Source organism: Diaporthe batatas, assembly GCF_019321695.1.
Source record: "Diaporthe batatas strain CRI 302-4 chromosome Unknown Contig00015, whole genome shotgun sequence".
NCBI lineage: Eukaryota > Fungi > Ascomycota > Sordariomycetes > Diaporthales > Diaporthaceae > Diaporthe > Diaporthe batatas.
In genome coordinates this window covers 951,952-963,426 of record NW_025408562.1, presented here as the reverse complement: position 1 = coordinate 963,426, position 11,475 = coordinate 951,952, and the positions used below count along the sequence as shown (strand labels likewise).

The window sequence follows — 11,475 nt, the reverse complement described above, 5'->3', positions numbered from 1 at the left end:
TCCGGGTGCTCAGAACAAGCGATCGTCGCCGTGCTAATAATCCGGCTCGCTGTTTCCCTCTCTCATGGGGAACCAACGCACACTCGGCACAGCATAGCACAGCACAGCACGGAGCACACTACTGTACTTGTCTGTCGTTCTGCAGCACACAATAGTGTTGACAGAGGTGAGGGGGAGGGGGAGGAGGGTGGGATCAAACTTCCCGCCACATCGAGCCTCTCCGTTCTTGGCCAGGGCCCATCTCGCCAATCAGCGAGGTCCCGGGGGCTTGTGCCTCGACACAGAGCCGACCTCGTGCATTAGCCCGCGAAGGGCCCTCACGAGACGAGCGCGCCGTGGGAGGGCAGAGAGCTGTGTTCGGGCGAGTGGCTCTTTTGCAGCGACAGCATGCAGCAACAGGCAAGCAAGCAAGCAATCAGCATTGGTAGCAAACAGCATCAACACAGGGATATCTATCGATCGACACAGGTGCGGTGGCCATACTATGTACACACACACACACCCACCCTTGTGTGTGTCTTATTAGCAAACACGACTTGGCCGGCCGGCATCCATCCCCGAGACTATTGGGAACAGTGACGGGTGACCGCCGACACCTGTGCCGATGTGCGCTTACGCCCCCGCCGCCATTCCTCGCGGCCACCTTTTCGCCGCGGCTGCGAGAAGACAGGCAGGCAGGCAGGCAGGCTGGGAAGAAGAAAAAAGGGCGGGACCTGTTCCAAAGCTTCTAGAGCCCGGGCTGGAAAACGGAGCGCCCTTCCCACGTTGACGCTAGCCCGGCTACCGCTGCGAGGGGGCTTGGGGGGGCTTTGAGACACGGCGCCGGCGTGGCGGCGACATGACCGCGTCTGCTGGTCTTGTCCCCAGGAACAGAGCGTTCCTCCCGTGCGATGACGTCCTCACCAACAACAGGTCGCCTGTGCGGGCCCTTGTTGCTTCAGCGCGTCTATTTTGCCCGTTTTTGTGGTCTTTCATACTACACTGTATCAATGGGAGTGATGTATCAGCTCTCAAAGTCTGGTCAACGCCTGTTGGGACGGGGGCTCGCTTTGAAATCGAATGCGCTCCTGCGGCGTCTCATTCCACCGTGATTGGACCCAGCTCGTCAGGCGGCTTCGCGTGGCGCTGGGTTCGGCGCTTATACCGGGTTTTAGCCTCTCCTGGCCATGCCGTGCACTATTTGTTGGTTGTTGTCTTCGGCTGTCGTCGTGCCAAAAGAGTTTGCCATTTGCACTGTTGCATTCGCTTCTTCGATATGGCACTGGCCCCTCTTCGGATCTCGCGACGACTCATTATCAACATTGCTCTTTGCAGTGTTCTGCTACGTGAACGGCACAAGGTGCCGAGCACGCGGGCACGGCCTGTGCAGGCGTCCACCAGTGCCCGCCCGCTTGTTCATTCACCCGCATTTTAACCGCGATCTGCATTGCACCTCTCTCGACCCCCTTCCCGGGCAGCTGCCGAGCTGTCCAATTCGTCCCAAGTGGTTTCAGCCCCGGCCGCGACCAAGCTCAAATGCCTTTGTCCCGTCCCCGACCTAGTGCAGACAGAGACACCCGGCACGAAGTTGTGTAAGAAGTCAAATCCAGTTACCATAGCGGCGGGCTTGCACTTGCCGCACCGAAGGGCCCGTTTGGCAATGCCAAGCCTGCCCTAGCTGCCCTAAGCGAGTTTCTTAACATTCAGGGCAGAGCATGCGATGAAACGGGCCTCGTCTCGATAGGAGGGGAGGGGGGTGCAGGATATCTGAGCTCCCCCAGAACCCGTGTGTTGCTTTGATCTGTACAGTACAGTATCGTGGTGGGAAATCGCCACTGCCCGTACTCGAGACAGGTCACATTCTTGTCGATACAGTCACGCTCGGCCGGACTTCCCGCAGATCTGAGCACGACGTCACGCCTTCAATTGAGTTGCTCGTGACACAGAACGTAACACGGAATGTATGGAGGCTGCATGTTTCAACCTTTTGTTTCTATTGTTGCTTTTCCTACTGTGCGATCTCAGATCGAGTTCACCTGCCTCGAGTAAAACCCGCCTGGCAGCCCCAGGGCGGTAGGGGTCGGATCTCCATATCCAGACGGTGGGTCGGTGAAGCTCCAGTCCGCCCCGGCGGGTCTGCATGGTCTTTGTAGAGATCCCAGGGCTTAATCTGACAGCATATGGGGTTGTCGGCCGAGGGGGTCGACTTGCGCTGGGTACAATGTGGGTTTTGAGGGGACCACGGACCAACTTCTCCCAGAGCCGCATCTGATATTGCTGCCAGTGCTGCATGCAACGTACGCAGACCCTAATCCTCGGTCAAGGCCATTGTAGACCCAAGCTGCCTGTACAGCCTATCAGCGTAGGCCAGTCCGAAGGCTGCCGGCCCAGTCTTTCCACCCTGGCCCTCGATGATGTCGACAACCTCTGCCAGGACTATGACATGATCCCGAACCCTCACGAGCCCTCTGGCCGGCTCGTCGCCCATGAGGCTACACCGCAGCGCAAAGAGCACGCCGGGGCCCTTCAACAGCGGCGGGGCCGCCGCCGCCTTGCCTGATGCGTCTGCCCCCGCCTCTGCTGCGACGACCTCACAGCCACACTCATCCCTCAGCCTGCCAGCCTCGAAGACGCCCAGCCCGTCGGCGTTGCCCTTCCGGAACCACTCCGCCACCCTGGCGCCGGCGACGTCGCCGCTGAGGACGTGGATGTTGAACCGGCGGCTCCGCGAGACCGCGTCGAGGGTGCGGCTCGGGGTCGCGATGTTGAACGTGACGAGGGGCGTCGGGCGCAGCGAGAGCGACGTGAAGGAGGACATGGTCATGCCCCTGGGGACCGGGGCGGCCGCTCCGGCGGGGGCGGACGGGTCCGCGGAGGTGCACACCACGACCGAGTGCGCGAGCAGGCGCATCACGGAGCGCAGCTGTTCTGGCGGGGGCAGGGCGTCGAAGGCGGCGTCGTGGTGTGGGTGCGGGTGGACCGAGGGCGCCCGTGGGGGGGCGACGTCCCATGCTTCCTTGCGGGCGAGGGGGGACTGCGAGAACGACCGCCGTTGGAAGTCTGTGGGACGTAGCTAGCTGTTAGCACGGAGGAGCCCACTGGCAGGGGCGGGATGTAGCGGATCGTACGTAGAGCACCAGAGGGCCCCCGGCGCAGAGGCCGCAGCCAGGGCGCCGCTTCAGGGCCGCATCGTGAAGGAGGCGGGCTTGGTGTGTGATGATCCGCGCATCTGCCCAGTTGGCGCAAAATGCACGCTCTCCTCATTTCAGCCCATTCAGATGTGGTCGGACGAGGAATCTTTGCATTGGCCGGTTCAGACAGGTGCTGCGGGAGAGGGAAAAGGAAATCGTCATTGATCCCGAGTGCGAGCAAGAGGGATTAAAAAAAAAAAAAAAGAGGTAAACCACATGCCGGGAGCTCGGTAGGGGGAGCTACGATAAGCAACGCGATAAGCCGCGGTCGAAATTTACACCGTCCAACCTTGTCCGTCCAACCTGCGATCAAACCACGGCCGACGACGGGGCCAGCAACGAAGACAACCAGAGCAGCCATACCCACCAGACTCACCAAACCAAAGCCCTCGCGGAACAGAACACCGTCACCACAGTCCGAAAAAGGGGCCAGACCCGCCCTCCGACTCGCACAATGGCCAAGCTCCCGACAGCCCTCCTCCCCCGGAGCCTCCCGTCCTCGACGTCCGCCCTCCTCACCACCACATCCCGGCCGACAGCATCAAGGACAACAACAGCAAGACACGCGGCGGCGGCGGCGGCACAGCAGGTGCGGCACGCCACCGAGGTCGCGCGGCCCAAGCGGCCCTACACCTTCACGCAGATCGTCCAGCTGAGCGACGGGTCGACGTACACGACGCGGTCGACGTCGCCGGCGCCCGTGCTCCGGTCCACCAAGGACACGCGCAACCACCTGACGTGGCAGCCGTCCGAGGCGTCGCTCAAGAACGTCGAGGTCGACGAGGCCGGCAAGCTCGCCAGCTTCAGGAGCCGCTTCGGGTCCATGTACGACCTGGCCGAGGGGGGGCCCGAGGACGGCGCCGCGGACGAGGCGGCGGCGGCGGGGGGCAAGAAGAAGAAGGAGGACGCGAAGGATGTTGTTGGTGGTGGTGGTGGCGAGGAGGATGACAGCGGCGCTATGGATAACCTGTCCGACCTGATGGCTACGTACGTGAGGGACGAGCCGAGCCTCAAGGGCGGCCAGGTCGCCTCGAATCGTGTCGCGAAGAAGGGCAAGAAGAAATAAGTGACGGGTGCCTTGGGGGCCGCGCGCGGGCGCTTTGCTGTGGTCACAGTAGTGCGAGGGCTGTCATCTCGAATGACTTGTTCTTGGGATGTGGGATATCGAGGCCTTTAGAAGAACACCTGGCGGCCCGTCGTGTTGATTCTGTGGCTGCTAGAAAAAATAATGGAGAAACCACGCGCCTGCAATGTTCTATGTACATTACTTCTAGGAGACATTACCTATACACCGCGGCCGACCGCAGCATTTGGCCTTTTCAGTCCTCGGGGATTCATTCCAGTTCACCTTGCACGCGGCTCTTGCGCAGTCCACGTCGAGACAGACCGGAGCAGCATTTCAGCGGCCATGCCAGGTGAAGCTCATGCCCACGAAGCCGTGCCGGCTCAGCCCATGGTCGCTATAGCTATGATAGCGTCTCGGGGGGTCCTGGGCTCTCTAGTCAGAATCCTCGTCAATGCGAGCACGGGCTCGGTCCACCGCGGTATCCCCAGCTGGCCTGTTGCCGCCCGCTGGCTGGAAGACGGGTGGCTTGTAGAAGACGGTCTCGTCGTCTGCCGAGTCAAGCTGCAGGAGGAATGTCTCCCACTTCTCGATAAGCTGCGGAAAAGAGTCAGCAACCCGCTTTGATGTCATAAAGTGGCCTCACGTGCTACTCACCTCCTTCTGCGCCTCGACCGAGCTCTCCAAGAACGTCTCCACGCCGCTCTTGAAGTCCTCCACCTTCTCCCGCTCGAAGCGGTCCAGCTCCTGTCTCAACAGCCGTCCCATGTCCTCAAAAAGCAGGTGCGCCTGGTGCACCTTCCTCTCCGAGTCTGCTACCTCGGCGCTGACCTGGTTCAGGCGGTCTTGCTGAGACTTGCCCTGTCTAAGGAGCTTGTCCTGGTTGGCCTTGCGCTTCTGCATCTCTGACTCGGCAGCATGCCAGGCGTAGAAGGCCTTCTGGCGCTGCCCGAACGCTTGCTTAACGCTCCCGATCAGTCGGATGTACTCCTCGATGGTGATTCCAAAAGTGAGGACGTCCTGCTGCGCCTGCCGGTCGTACACGTCGCGGATGGTGATCTGCAGGTCCGACAGGGCCTCTAAGGGGCCCGACAGGGTCGGCGATAGCTCGACCGTTGAAAGCGCATGCAGTGAAGCTGAGAAGTCGCCGGCTGCCTCTGCCATTGACTTGCGCTGAGCTACCATCGTATCCATGGCCTTGAGTAGGCCTTTCAGTTGATTCTCAAGTGCATCAAGGTATACTCGACGATCATGGAACCACTACAAGTAAATAAAATCAGCATGTGACGATACGAACCCGGATAAGGCGATGGCGGGAGATGGCGGGAAAGCTTACGTCGTCTTGCTCCACGAACTTGCTGGTCGAGCCGCCTAGGCCAAGCGAGCTGAACATGCCCTTGCTCTCCCCAAGATTCGGCTCCCTCCTCTCCTTATGCTTGATATCCACATTAAAAGACTCGCTCTCGAGGAACAGTTTGAGATCCGCATCATGTTGTAGCGTAGCATGTGCAGCAGTTTTGTTGAGCATCTTCTCGAGGGCCGCGCGTCTCGCCTCGACAAAGTTCGTCTCGAATCGTCCGACTGCCTGCTTCTCTGGGGGAGGCGGTACCACTATGCCCGGGTTGTTCGCATGGAGGGTATTGTAGAGCCATAGGAAGTCCCGGTATCTCCTCTTGACCTCGAACTCGGATTGCTTGTAGGCCTTGGACGTGGTCTACATCAAAGATACAGCATCAGCAACCATTCTTCCCCACGCAGTTGCCATGCCACAATGTTGAGACACCCGAGGATGAGACATACCTTTGTCCGCACGGCATACACGATATGGCTGCTAGTCAGATCGCCGACCTTGTGCGGGTCACCGACGGTGATGGAGAAGGACGGCTTGGCCGCCTGCTCGACGCTGACGCTCGGCGGGCCGGCCCCCCTCCCTTGCACGGGCGTGGCGGCCTGTACCGGCGGCGGCGCCCTGCCCCCTGAGCTCCCCAGCCTGTCGTCCCCGTCGTCCTCGTCATCAACCCGGTGCGGGTCGTTCACGCCCCTCTTCTGCTGCTGTTGCTGGCCGGGGGACATCATGGTGCGCACGGGCAGCGTCGAAGCCATGGCTGCCGGCGCGGGCGGCTCCTTCTGCGGAGGCATGGGTGGCTCGCCCTCGGCGGCAGACACCACCGGCTCCGCCGCGCCCAGCGGCCCGAGGGGGTCATCTTCGACGGCCTGCAGCTTGGTCGGCTGCGCGACAAGGCGGCGGGGCGTCAGGCGGGAAGGCCGGGGACCGGAGCTGGTCGTGGCAGAAGGCGCGGCTTCTGAGGCTGGCTTGGGGGTCTCGTCGTCGCCGGCCGGCTGAGATTCGGAGGTCGAGGAGGGTGGTGGTGGTTGGGCAGGGGCGTCGGCCCAGGGCGATTCTCCCAGGGGGTCCATCTTCTATCCTCGCTTTGAGACTCTGGATCGAGAGATGACTGTCCGTGTTATCCAAGCTCGTGCAAATACCACAATGTGCAGGTCCAGGCAGTCTCCTCTTTCGCAGGATACAGTGGCGTCAAAGGATTCGTACGTCGTGCTATGTCGGTTGGACTGACTGCATCAATGGTACCTAGTCTCCAAGCTACGCCTGCCTGCGCCCGCGCGGTTGGCGAAGCTTGGGCCATCCCTGACGTACCAGCCCGCCCAAAGGGTACCTGGACTTAGGTACCTTCGCGCTGCCTGCTTGGTAGGAGCCCTGGCAAGGAAGCCGACTGCCGCTTATACCACCGTGCAGTTGTGTACATACTTGTCTTCTAATGACGACCTTGAAAGCGAATTATTATTACTTAGAAGCCACTTTTGTATCTTGACTAACCTCGATACTGTAGCTCGTGCTTGCCAAAGCTGGGATCACCAACTGCGCGTGATTCGTTTAGATGTACCTATCTGGCGCTTGATTGCTGCTGTCTGTCTCACCATTCGTGATCCAATGTCCACAGCTCCCTCTGTAGCTGCGTCTGCGATATCTCCGCCACTGGGAAGCACTGACTGGTCGGCTGCGGACGTTTCGAGGGCCAGCCAGTGGTCTTGGTGTGCTGGCCCCGGACACGAAGGCGGCAGCCACCATGAACTGAAAGTTCGACTTCTCGCCATGGGCACGGAGGCGGCGGCAGAGGCGGCAGCCACCATGAACTGAAAGTTCGACTTCTCGCCGGCTACTGGGAGGTTCTCCCCGGCCACTAGAAGAAGAGGCCTCTGCAATGAATATCCATCCTCGAACCGATGATTCCTGAGGTCCAGGCTAACTCTACAATATGACAAGACCGACCGTCAAATCTGCCTCCGTAGTGCCTCTCTCACTTTTTTGCAAAGCACCTCGCCTTTCAAGCTCCCCTAATAACGCCATTAAAATCATGGGGTATTGATCTCATCCCGAGCGACTAGAATATCAAATGTTAGACACGATAGTCAACCTCGACATCCAGGCTGACTTTTTCGAACTGGTAAAGGCTAGCAAATTCCCTCATGCCTCAAGCCACGACCCCATCAGAATTCAAGCAGGAAGCTGTATATATCGAGTTCCTTCGCAAGTTTAACCCTCAGCGCTCCGGCTCGTACACGCCAGCCGCGGTGACGAGGTTCATGCGCGTGAAGCGGACTTTCTTGACGGCTGTCTTCTTCGTAGGGAAAGCGCTGATTTGATCGGCCGATATTTGCACCTCCTTTCCCTTCTTCTTTCCGGTGCCAGTGCCCGAAACACCAGTGCCCGCGGACGCAGCGCCGTTGGTATTTGAAGCAGACGCTGCCGCGGCAGGTGGCTGTTGAGGCTGTCCACCGACCGTGATGCTCCGGTCACTCGGTCCAATCGAATCCCCGTTGCTCGCGTTGTTCTCAGGCTGGGCGGCTTGGCCCGTGGAGCCACCAACAGGCTTGCTGCCATCGGCGGGAAGGTCGACGTCCCAGACACGAACAGTGTTGTCGACGCCACCAGAGACAAGGACCTTGGACTCGACACTGAAGCTGAGGGAAGTAATGCCACCCTTTCCGTGGCCTTTGCTCTTCTTGATAGCGACTCCCTTCTCGATGTCCCACCAGAAAATGTTGCCGTCGATGTCGGCACTGGCGAGGACCTTGCCGTTGGGAGCGCATTCGATTGTATTGATGTAATGGTGGTGCCCCACCATGATTCGAACACAGTCTCCCGTGACGACGGACCACATTCTGATTGATTTGTCGGTCTCGTCGGAAGCTGAAAAGACGTAAGTGCCGTTTGGGTGCCAAGCCACGGCGGAGATGCTGGTGTCATGGCCAACGCAGGTCCTGACCGGTGTCGCGTGGTCCTGCATCCAGATCCTCACGGTCTTGTCCCAACCACCGCTGACAAAGTAATGGCCGTGGGGGCCCCACTGTACGTTGAATATAGGGCCGTCATGGGACTTGTAGATGCACAGACAAGACCAAGTATCGAGCGACCACAGCCGGATGTGGCCGTCGGCTGCGCATGACAGCAACAAGCGCGGGGCCCTTGGGGTGTCCCTTCTCTCGTGCGGAACGGATACAGCATCGGAGAAGGAGAGCCCATAGACAGGGGCGGAGTGACCGATCAGCATACGATTGTTTGTTGCTGACTGCGAGCCGTTGTCAAGGGCGGATTTGAGGTGGCTCCCGTCCATGCTCCACACGCGAATGTACGAGTCCATGGTGCCAACGGCCACAAGCTCTTGATCGTTGGAGAATTCGATGCAGTTGTAACTGCGGGCACGAAGTTAGCCCGTGCTCTTCAGGCCCATCGAGGGATATACTTGCCTTCCGAGGGTGTTGTGGAATGTGTACATGCACACAGACACAGCTGCGCCAACGCCGCCAGTTCTACCCTCGATGCGGAAACGGTCTCTGTGCTCTCTGATCTTCTCAATTTCACTCAGAACGTCTCTTGCGCGAGAGGCCGGTAGAGGAAGATCTGTGCGAGCGGGTCCGTCCATGCTCTCTTCACGCTTGATCTTGTTATCGAACTCCTCGAGAAGGGAACTTCGTCCATCGGATGGGGGGTTGCGCCGGTCTTCTTCCTCGATCTCTGCCCGGACCTCCTCCTGCAGTTCTGCCTCCATTGGCAGAGGACCGAGCTTCAGAGGCACATCAGGCGCGACGTTGGACCTTACACCGGTGAAGGCACCCGGAATTCCCTCCATCACGTCGCTCTCGTCCACACGAACACTGGGCTGGTTGTTGAAAATGGCAAAGAAACTCTTAGGATTTGCAAGCCCCCGGTCGACGTTCTTGATGATGCAGTAACGGGCGACAAGTTGAATCATAGTCTTGCCGCCACTTTCGTACTCCTTCTCGAGATGTCCCAAGACAAGATCCTGAACCTTGTCAGTCACGGGGATGTGGTACTTGTTGGCCTTGTAGAGCTGTGTAGTCTCGTTCTCTTTGACGTGCGCAGGTAAAGTGATGGTCGAAAGCAGCTTGAGGTCGTCACCATGGATGGCCTTGAAGTCGTCGCCGAAGTCACCCAGAAAGTTTTTGGCCTCCGTCGGGTATCCGTTCTCGACAAGCTCGAGATAAGAGTGGATGAACAAGGGCCACATGAACTTTTGGAGCTCAAACTAACAGCCGGCCTGGTTAGCCATGTCGGCATTGCTGGTGGGTTGACATATGTACCTTGTAGTAGTCAAGATTGTTATCGACGAAAGTCTTTAGCAAGCTGAATGCCTTGCCATAGCGCTTTGGGCCCATCTCGTCTGTGGATTTGTGCTGCGGCCGACCGTCAGGCCCTAGGTTGGCTGACTCCTTCCTGAATATTTCCTCCGTCCTGAGAAACCCCCTTTTCAGCAGGTAGTCGGTGACCTAGGAAAGTGCTAATCAGCAACAGGGCACACAAGCGCAGGACGAGGTCAAACTGATATGGAAGGAACCAAGATGAGCGCCACTTGGACAAGCTAAAGGCCCTAACGAGAGGTAGTCCGGTCGCATAGAGCAAACCGCATCGCATCAGATGATCCGCCCCTCCATAACTTTAAATTCACCACGCACAAGACGGTCCTTTGGAAATTCACCACGCACGAGACGGTCCTTTGGTGGCGCCATGGCCAACAAATTCGACTGGCGCGTTGGCAGGGGTAGATTGTACCCGACGTCGGGTTTCCTTGACGGTGAGAAGACGTATCTATGCCTTCCCGGTGAAACAAACGCAGAAGTTGTGGTCTGAAGAGGTAGCAGAATACCTAGCTTGCAGATATTGGAGGGGGATAAAGTTGGTTTCCTTGTGCGCGACGGGGTGCTGGACCATCCAGCAGAAAGGCCTGGCTTCTGCAGATGTGGTCGCCTTATCGGCAGGACGGCTGGCTCGCTCGCCCACAGTTTGCCCAGCTTGCCAGCTTGCCAGCTTGAGCTTCTTACCTACCTTGAAGCGCAACAACTTCCATTTTTCCACCCATATCCATTGCCAGTCCATGGACGAATAAAAGTGAAATAAAAGAGCATGCAGTCCTCCAAAAGAAAGAAAAGTACTCATCGCACAAAGACACTACAGAGAATTGACACATGTGCCAGCCGGGCTCACACTTCAATAATGGCAAGGTGATGCCCTTAAAGAGTCGGGTAACCTCCACTTAGAGTGTCCCCTTTCCGGTTACTGCAGGTCCGAAAATCACAAACACAACAAAGATAGGCGCAGGGAGATGGGAGAATGCCCCAGGTCACAGTTGGGAAACCGAAAGACTCACGATCTGGTTGAGGTTCTGCGTGGATTGGGGAGCAGGAGCAGGGGGTGCTGATGGCGCCTGGCCAGTAGCAGAACTTGCTCCTCCATGGTGAGCCTGCCCTCCATAACCTCCCCCGGCTTGCCCAGCACCGGCGGAGCTGGGAGCACCTGAGGCCGACATAACGGGCGATTGACGCAGCTGAAGCCAGTCCCTCGTCTATCTGGTCTGCCGATTCGAGTCTGGGCGTGTTCTGTGTTTCGCTGGAGCTCTGACTGGCTTGGCGGAGATGCTCGCGAGTGAGCTCCTTCTCTGTTGAAACCGGTACTTCCAGCAGTTTTGGAACCAGTTCCGGAGGGTTGGAGCAGAATAAGGATATTTAAAAGGGACCGGAGTAGTGGTCTGTTGATACAACAATATTTCCAGATGACGTTGCCGATGAAATCGGGCTGTGGAGTGGTAGGGTTGGCGACCGTATCGTGCAGATGCGTGTTGAGGCTCTGCAGCATTCGAGAGCTGTCGTGCCTGGGTCCCTCGGGCCAATGAGAGCAGCTTCTGCTCTGGCCCAGAGGACGCGCCT

General features: G+C 58.7%; 4 protein-coding genes across 4 annotated transcripts; 1 reads left to right on the top strand and 3 right to left on the bottom strand.

Moving 5' to 3' along the window:
• Positions 1 to 2,287: 2,287 nt before the first annotated feature.
• Positions 2,288 to 3,243, bottom strand: KVR01_011215 (uncharacterized protein; the record flags this gene model as incomplete). The annotated part of the gene is made up of 2 exons (XM_044790396.1): positions 2,288 to 3,039; positions 3,108 to 3,243. 2 exons carry the CDS (start codon positions 3,241 to 3,243, stop codon positions 2,288 to 2,290), a joined length of 888 nt encoding a protein of 295 aa, XP_044639590.1.
• Positions 3,244 to 3,624: 381 nt separating this feature from the next.
• On the top strand, positions 3,625 to 4,236 carry KVR01_011235 (mitochondrial 54S ribosomal protein YmL36; the record flags this gene model as incomplete). Its single annotated transcript, XM_044793486.1, has 1 exon — positions 3,625 to 4,236. One exon carries the CDS (start codon positions 3,625 to 3,627, stop codon positions 4,234 to 4,236), a length of 612 nt encoding a protein of 203 aa, XP_044639610.1.
• A 432-nt stretch (positions 4,237 to 4,668) lies between these two features.
• On the bottom strand, positions 4,669 to 6,651 carry KVR01_011160 (sorting nexin 1; the record flags this gene model as incomplete). Its single annotated transcript, XM_044783744.1, has 4 exons — positions 4,669 to 4,830; positions 4,891 to 5,493; positions 5,570 to 5,947; positions 6,034 to 6,651. 4 exons carry the CDS (start codon positions 6,649 to 6,651, stop codon positions 4,669 to 4,671), a joined length of 1,761 nt encoding a protein of 586 aa, XP_044639535.1.
• Positions 6,652 to 7,005: 354 nt separating this feature from the next.
• On the bottom strand, positions 7,006 to 11,352 carry KVR01_011361 (uncharacterized protein). The gene is made up of 4 exons (XM_044794552.1): positions 10,920 to 11,352; positions 9,856 to 10,041; positions 9,001 to 9,800; positions 7,006 to 8,946 (listed from the first exon to the last, which is right to left on the bottom strand). Exons 1-4 carry the CDS (start codon positions 11,076 to 11,078, stop codon positions 7,794 to 7,796), a joined length of 2,298 nt encoding a protein of 765 aa, XP_044639736.1. The 5' UTR covers positions 11,079 to 11,352; the 3' UTR covers positions 7,006 to 7,793.
• Positions 11,353 to 11,475: the final 123 nt, after the last annotated feature.